The sequence below is a fragment of the Poecilia latipinna genome, unplaced genomic scaffold (assembly GCF_001443285.1).
Source record: "Poecilia latipinna isolate Pla-1442-1.1 unplaced genomic scaffold, P_latipinna-1.0 Scaffold108, whole genome shotgun sequence".
In the NCBI taxonomy this organism is placed as follows: Eukaryota; Metazoa; Chordata; class Actinopteri; order Cyprinodontiformes; family Poeciliidae; genus Poecilia; species Poecilia latipinna.
This window is the reverse complement of record NW_015112724.1, coordinates 231,408-238,351: the sequence shown is the minus strand read 5'-3', so window position 1 is coordinate 238,351 and position 6,944 is coordinate 231,408. Positions and strand designations below refer to the sequence as shown.

General features: G+C 37.4%; 1 protein-coding gene across 2 annotated transcripts in view; it reads right to left on the bottom strand.

Moving 5' to 3' along the window:
• The window catches only part of LOC106944690 (uncharacterized), a 72,876-nt gene that overhangs the window by 36,010 nt on the left and 29,922 nt on the right, over positions 1-6,944 (bottom strand). For both annotated transcript variants that reach the window (XM_015027879.1, XM_015027880.1), the window contains 12 exons: positions 6,697-6,831; positions 6,036-6,074; positions 5,818-5,958; positions 5,160-5,224; positions 5,048-5,071; positions 4,262-4,923; positions 3,797-3,825; positions 2,512-2,661; positions 2,308-2,430; positions 2,132-2,170; positions 1,870-2,001; positions 1,673-1,799 (listed from right to left, as the gene is read on the bottom strand). In XM_015027879.1, the coding sequence (XP_014883365.1) occupies positions 1,673-1,799; positions 1,870-2,001; positions 2,132-2,170; positions 2,308-2,430; positions 2,512-2,661; positions 3,797-3,825; positions 4,262-4,923; positions 5,048-5,071; positions 5,160-5,224; positions 5,818-5,958; positions 6,036-6,074; positions 6,697-6,831 (1,666 nt within the window). The remainder of the gene's footprint in view (positions 1-1,672; positions 1,800-1,869; positions 2,002-2,131; positions 2,171-2,307; positions 2,431-2,511; positions 2,662-3,796; positions 3,826-4,261; positions 4,924-5,047; positions 5,072-5,159; positions 5,225-5,817; positions 5,959-6,035; positions 6,075-6,696; positions 6,832-6,944) is intronic.

Genomic DNA, 6,944 nt, shown 5'->3' with positions numbered 1-6,944 from the left:
AACACAAAAGCACTAAACCAATGCAGTATTTGGCAGAAGCTAATGCTAAAGCGCTAACTTGTTTTCAAATTATATCTGCCTTTGAAAGAGCACCAATTGAATTTTGACATTATAATTTAAATGTTTTCCCTTAGATATTGTATTTATCTTTATATTGTTATCCAGTCTCGGTATTTTATTTTATTTCTGTATGTTTCTTGCATCAAATACAGATAATGGTGGGGGGAAAAAAGAACTCTTCATCCACTTCAAAATAAGAGCATAAACTTGAAAAATTAACAGTTGATGATAAAAACTTCACAGAAGTTGAACTTTATTAAACTGAAAGATTGCAAAACAACCAAGTAAATAAACACTTTAGAATTTATCTGAAAAAAATTATTTAGGGGAAGCTAAGTGCGATAAATGTGCAAAAGTGATAAACAAAATTTTTTTTTCCAATATTAGCAGAAAAGTGCCAAACACTGAGGTGGTATATCAAATCATCTGTGGGACCTCTAAGTTTTAATACCTCGTCATCTGGAATGGGGAGCTCACTCCGCACCAAATAGGCGTAGACAGTGGAGCCTTTGAAGGTAATTGGCTTTACGAAGTGATCTCCAAAAAAGGTGAAGCAAGCCCGCCAGCTCTGAAAGCACACGAACGCCTACAGGAGGAAAAATGAGAAGACAGTCACATCAGAACCATTTTCCACGAGTCAGAAATGTTACAAACGTCAGTATTTCTTTACCCTCTTCTGTAGCGGTAAAACCATCACATTGTAGAAGAGCGCGTGACGATTCTGCACATCAAAGTATTTCCACACCAGCGCCGCTACGTTCTTGTGTGTGTAGGTTTCATTTGACAAACCGGTCATCATGATTTTTGGCTCCTTGAAACCTTTCGACATACATTTCTACAGGAATCGAGATAGAAAAGTTAATTATTCAATAAATAAATGAATAAATAACAACAACTACAATAAACTGCTGCAGATTAAACTTTTTTAAAGCCATTTAAAATGAACAAAATCAAATGGAGCAAAATAACAGAATAACTTAGTGAAGACAGTATGGAAATCCCGTCAACAGAAAAAAAAACTCTTACCTTTATCCCTTTCATTGTAGACTTTTCCCAAAAAGCTGGGAGTAAAAAAAAAAATATATATATATATATATATATATATATATATATATATATATATATATATATATATATGATACTGCGCAGAACCCTCAAGCTCCCAGGCCTCTGGTAGAGGACCCGAGCTCAGAGGATGAAAAGAGACCACCCACAGAGGGTGAGAGGGGAATTTTAATTTTTTTTTCTAAAAATTTGAATATCATGAAAAAAATTTAACTTGTATAATATATTCGTTACATACTCAGTCTGTTAACGAATGACTTTAATATACAAATTTTACTTTTTGAATGGAATTACTGATTTAAAGTTCTTCATGATATTCAAATCCACCATCTCTGACCCCCATTAATACACTTCACTAATAAAGCTGCCGCTTGCCCATGGAATTGATGGAGCCGTTCCACCTTTTCAAAGATATCTTACCACCTGTTTTTTGCAAAGTCAAGAGAAATATTCCTCCAGTTTCTTTGACTTGCACACAATGACCTTTACACAATTAGCCCATTAGTTAATGGTTTATGTTGTCTCACTTCAGCGTTATAAGACTCACGCTGTGATTTGTAGGTTGACACCGGCAGCCCCAGCCTGTATATTTTGTAGGAGCGCCGATCCTTCAGGAAGCTGTGCCAAACTCCAATCCGATCAGCGTCAAAAAAAGTTTGAAATTCAACAAAAACCTGAAACGCCCAAAACAGAAAGGTCACATTTTCACACAAACATCTACAATCGAGAGTGTTTGTGTTTTACCTTGTTGAGCAGCGGCAGGTAGTTTGCGACACTCCCAATCTCTTGCAACTTTTCTCTAAGATCTTTGACTTCATTTACTGAGATGTTCTGGATGTAAACCACTTCTGTCCAAATGCAGTTTTTCTGCAGATGCTGTTAGAGAAGATCAACAAAAGGATTGGTTTGCTGCTGTAAATGTTTGAGTCGTGGTAAACCGATACTTTCTTTGTGGTTTTATCTGCATGAGTTAATGGAATGAGTCAGTGTGTCGTGAGATGCTTACAAATCTGGTGAAACTCCTCAAGAATTTATAAACGCCAAACTGGAAGGAAACAAAATAAAAATCTGAATGTGATCTGCAGCCATAGTTATGTTTGTTGAGCCAAGTTGTATTATTGTTGACGGTAACATCATGGGGATTTAACGTTTTCTTGATTCAAGCACATCTCAAAAACGTACTAAATTCGATGGTTCTTTGCGTTTAATGACACCGAATTTGAGCTTGGACCCTTTGAAGAGGATGTCCTCCTTCCATGACGTCAGTTTTTGCACTGCCTCTAAATCTGGAAAAACAACAAACGCCTGAAAGGAAAACAAACTAAAAAGTTAACAGGACAAAAAAAGAAAAATCTATTGAGACAATAAAGAAAGAATGGCACTTACTATATGAGATGGAGGAAGGATGAAAATTCTGTCTTCGTTACACTGAATGCCAAACGTCTGGAGCAGAGCGATGACTTCAGCTTCTGTGTAGCAGCCATCACCAAACTCCGGCAGGTTCTGGATCACCAGAATCGTTGAGAGAGAACGCAACTGGAGACAAACGATAAAAAACTTTATTCTACAGCAACTAACATTTAGGAGGAATTATTATACGTAGCATTATCAATTTAACAGCTGCAACTGAGTTTCCCCTTTGCATTCAGGATGTTAAAAAAAAAAAAAACAGTCATTTTCTGAAGACTTCATTCAGAAAAGTCAAAATCTGTTGATTTCATAGCCATGAATTATCTACAGGAGCAACTTTCTTGGTGTCTGAGCTAAATGAGGGATTAGCATCATTTTTACTTCTCTTTCAAGCTTCACATGTGAAATATGAGCTTGGAGAGAAATTTCAGGTACAAAGATGTGCCATTGTTCTCAAAATTATTTCAATTTTTCATTCAGCTGCTTCTTCACTGCTGCTATGTTTAACTGGACAAATTCCCTCATAAATTTTCACCGTGTGAACCGGCGGCTTCACTATCCCTACTTTGGTCGTAGAGCTGGACAATAAATCTATAACAATATATATATAAATCGTGTGATCTATATCAATAATACGTCTGATGGATTATTTCATATTCTGTGTAGACAATATTCACTGAACTCTCAAGGCTAGCTAAGCCAGGTTGGTGGAATCAAATCACTCACTCACTCTTTGGTTACGTAGCAACAACTCTCTCACTGTTTGGTTACCTAGCAACAACTCTCTCACTCCTTGGTTACCTAGCAACGACTTGCTGAGGAACTGGCACAGCAGCAGTTTAAGATTTTGCCCCATAACACGTCTTCAGTTTGGCAGTATTTTAGATATTTAAAACTAATATATAAAACGCTTTTATTGTGATATATTTTTCAGTCATATCGTCCAGCCCTATTTAACTTCTGAACTTGCTTAAAGTTTGTAGATTATTCCATCAGTTTCTGATGCATGTTTTGAATCAGGACAATAAAGTCATGGAGGTGATAACTACAGAGCCCAAACGCAAATACATCAGCACAAACAGAATGAAAAAAAAAAAAAAAAAAAAAACAGCTTTTCCTCAAATGAACAACGAGAAAAGACAGGAAAGAAACCCAAACAAAGCCTCTTATGTTTACATTTTTTTTATGTAAACCCCTAACATGTTTTTAAAAATGTGTTTCAAAAAGGATTTCATAAAGAGCAGAGCTTAAGCATACTTACTGTTGGAGAGCTGCGCGCAGAGAGCCAGCCTGTTAACAAGAGCCAGAGATTAATAAAGAGCCGAACTGGAACGATTCAACAGATATCGCTGGGCTCTGCAGTTCTAACTGAAAATCGTTGTCATGTTCAGGGAATTTTCAATCGTTTCTCCAGGAGTTAAACGGGAATCAGGTGAATTTGTGGCAGCAGTTTTGTCAGATGCAGGAACTTCAGTTGTCACAGCTGAAACTTTCTGGTCCTTATATGCTAAAAAAAATGTTTATGTATCAAAAAAGCTTCTAAGAACTTTAGTTTGTCAATTACTGACTCAAAGAAAAAGCAGTTTTTAAACATAAAATTTATGTAACTTCTCTGAATAATAACTTTTTTTAAAAAGTACGTTCAATTGGTAGTAAAATACTTCACATTTAAACCCAAACTGTAGTTTAATTTACTCTAATAAACTAATGTTGCAGCTAAAAGTACCTGAGGTTCCCGTTTTCTGCTGCTGGGTTTTTACTGTGGTCTGAGATGGACCAGTCAAAGTTTCATTATTTGCAGTTTTCTCTGTTAATGGCGGATTTTTGCCGGGTTTCACTTCTTCTTTGGCTTCACCAGAACGTTTGACCTCCGTTTGGTCCATCTCCTTCAGCTCTGCTGGTTTATCATCGTCGCTAACTTGTGGCTGAACGTCTTTAGCTGCTTCTGCCGCTTCCATCTTTTTAGTCACCGTTTCACTTCTCGCTTTCGTCGTCTTTTCTGCAGATTCTCGAACCTTTTCGGAGATACCCACTTGTTTTTCTGAAGCGGTACATCTGGAGGACGCGCTTTTGTTCTCTGCCTCAGCTTTTTCTGCCTTTTCTTTCATATTAGCTTCTGTTTCAGCCACAGCCTTCTTACAGGTTTGAGGTGTTTTTGTTTCTGACGATACGTTTTCTTTGTCTAATGAGAAAACACCGGACGTTTCTGCAGAACACCCGACATGTCCTTGGACTCCAGGCTGTGTCTTTTCAGCAGAAGCAGCAGCAACAGGAAGCTGAGCTTCACTGTTTACAGCTGGAGTTTTAGTCCCAACACGTTCGCCGTCCAGGTTCAGGTTTACTGTGATCTTAGCAGATTCGTCGAGACGCTGCTTCAGGCTCTTCACTCTGAAATTAAACAAGGATGTAATAAAATAAAATAAAAAGATTCTTCAATAAAGATGAACAAAATGTAAACGTTTTAACAGCTACAGTAAGTCACTGATAACGCAGTTAAAAATAAAATACTCACGATTCAAGGCTTTGGATGTTTGGCCTGTGCAGGGAAAAACAAAACAGTTTAGACCAGAAGTGATGAATGAAACCAGTAAAAAAAAAAGTTAATCCTTTGCTACAATACGCACCAATCTTTATCAGTATTCTCCAGCACTTTAGTGACGCTGCTTGAATCTACCATCTCAATGCAAATCTGACACAGAAACACATTCATGCACATTAAAACAGGAAACTATTTATTTGTGAGTGCTTTGATTTAGGATGAGAAGAGATTGTCATGTTACGTATCTCAAATAAAAAGACGAGAAAAAAGAAAATGAAAAGAAGTTTAAGATAAGAAAAATAAAAACATTTACAAAAAGAACGAAGAAGCACTTTTACACAACAAACGGCCCAAAACGCATCAGATTTTTTTTAGAAGCAGAACCAAACATGGAGAAGCTGCATTCAGCTTCTATGCACGAAAAAATCTGGAACAAACTTCCAGAAAACAGCAAAACAGCTGAAACACTGAGCTCCTTTAAATCTAGACTAAAAACCCACCTGGTTGAAGCTTCTTTTGAAACAATCGATCAATATGTTTGATGTTTATTGTTTCAACGATGGAACTTGACAAAATGCAACATCTGCTACTTGTTTTTCACAACTGTTGACTAAATGTTTATGATGAGGTTTTTTTCTTATGTTTTCACAAAGTAAAGCACTTTGACCTGCCTTGTAAATAAACTTGATTGATCGATCGCTAAACATTATCAAACGTCAGTGGAGGCGTTTGCGTCGTCGTACCCGTTTGGCGAGCGGCAGAAAGCTGACGATCGGCGCGATGGACTCCACCTTCTCCACAACCTTTATGATGAGGTACACAGAAATGTTGGCCATCACCACAACGACCAGCCGCTCCTCCAGACCCTCGAGCTCCGGAACGTGCTAGAAAACCACAGACGGTTTGTCAAAAACGGGATCAGAAGGAGGAGGCCGTCGATCAAGGAAGAGAGACTTCTTACCGCATTGCTCCATTTCATCATATTTCTGTACATGACCCCCTGCGAAAAAACGATCAAAACAAAAACTGTTTACGTTTCATTTTCATACATAGCATGATGAGTTCAATACAGATGCACTGTCATTGAAAAGTTCATTCAAAAGGGATCTAATATACACAGAGCGACATATTCCAAATGTTTGTGTTCATCTTGATTGTTATGGATTCCACCCAGAAATATGTTCTATTCCCAATACAGATCAAAATCAGATACAGTCGATTCCCAGCCCAATACTTTAGTAGTAAAATAACAAAGGCCTGAAAATTCAGTAGATAAAAAACTGCTGGTTTTATCCACAGTTTTACTCCTCACTGCTGCTGTTTATTTTTAAGGAGTTATATGGATCAATGATGAAACATTAAACTGCTGTGGTGGTTGTTACTCAGCAGGTTGTTGCTTAGGTAACCACAGAGTGAGTGAGTTAGTGGATTCCACTAACCTAGCTTAGCTAAAATCTTTCTTCTGGCTAAATGCCGCAGAAATCTGTGCGGTTCTGGATCAGAGTTCAGTGAAATTATTGGACATTCTATTGATATTGATCATGTGTCTATCGCAGTATATATTGTTATTGATTTATCGTCCAGTCCTAGCTTTAATCAGGAGAACCCAGGGGCAGATTTACCTCAGTGTGACCAGAAAGCATTTCCTGTAAAACCTGGTGGATAAACAGCTTGGAGTCTTTGATGGAAGCCGGATTTTTGAAGAAATCTTCAACAAAACTGCAGCACGACGTCCAGTCGGTGAAGAAAACAAAAGCCTAAAGCACAATGAAAGCATAAAGTCAAAACGCACTTATAGTAATGGAGCAGTCGTTCTCAAATTTTTATATTTAGTGGATTTTTATTTCAGGTCTAAAATGAAACAGAGTTT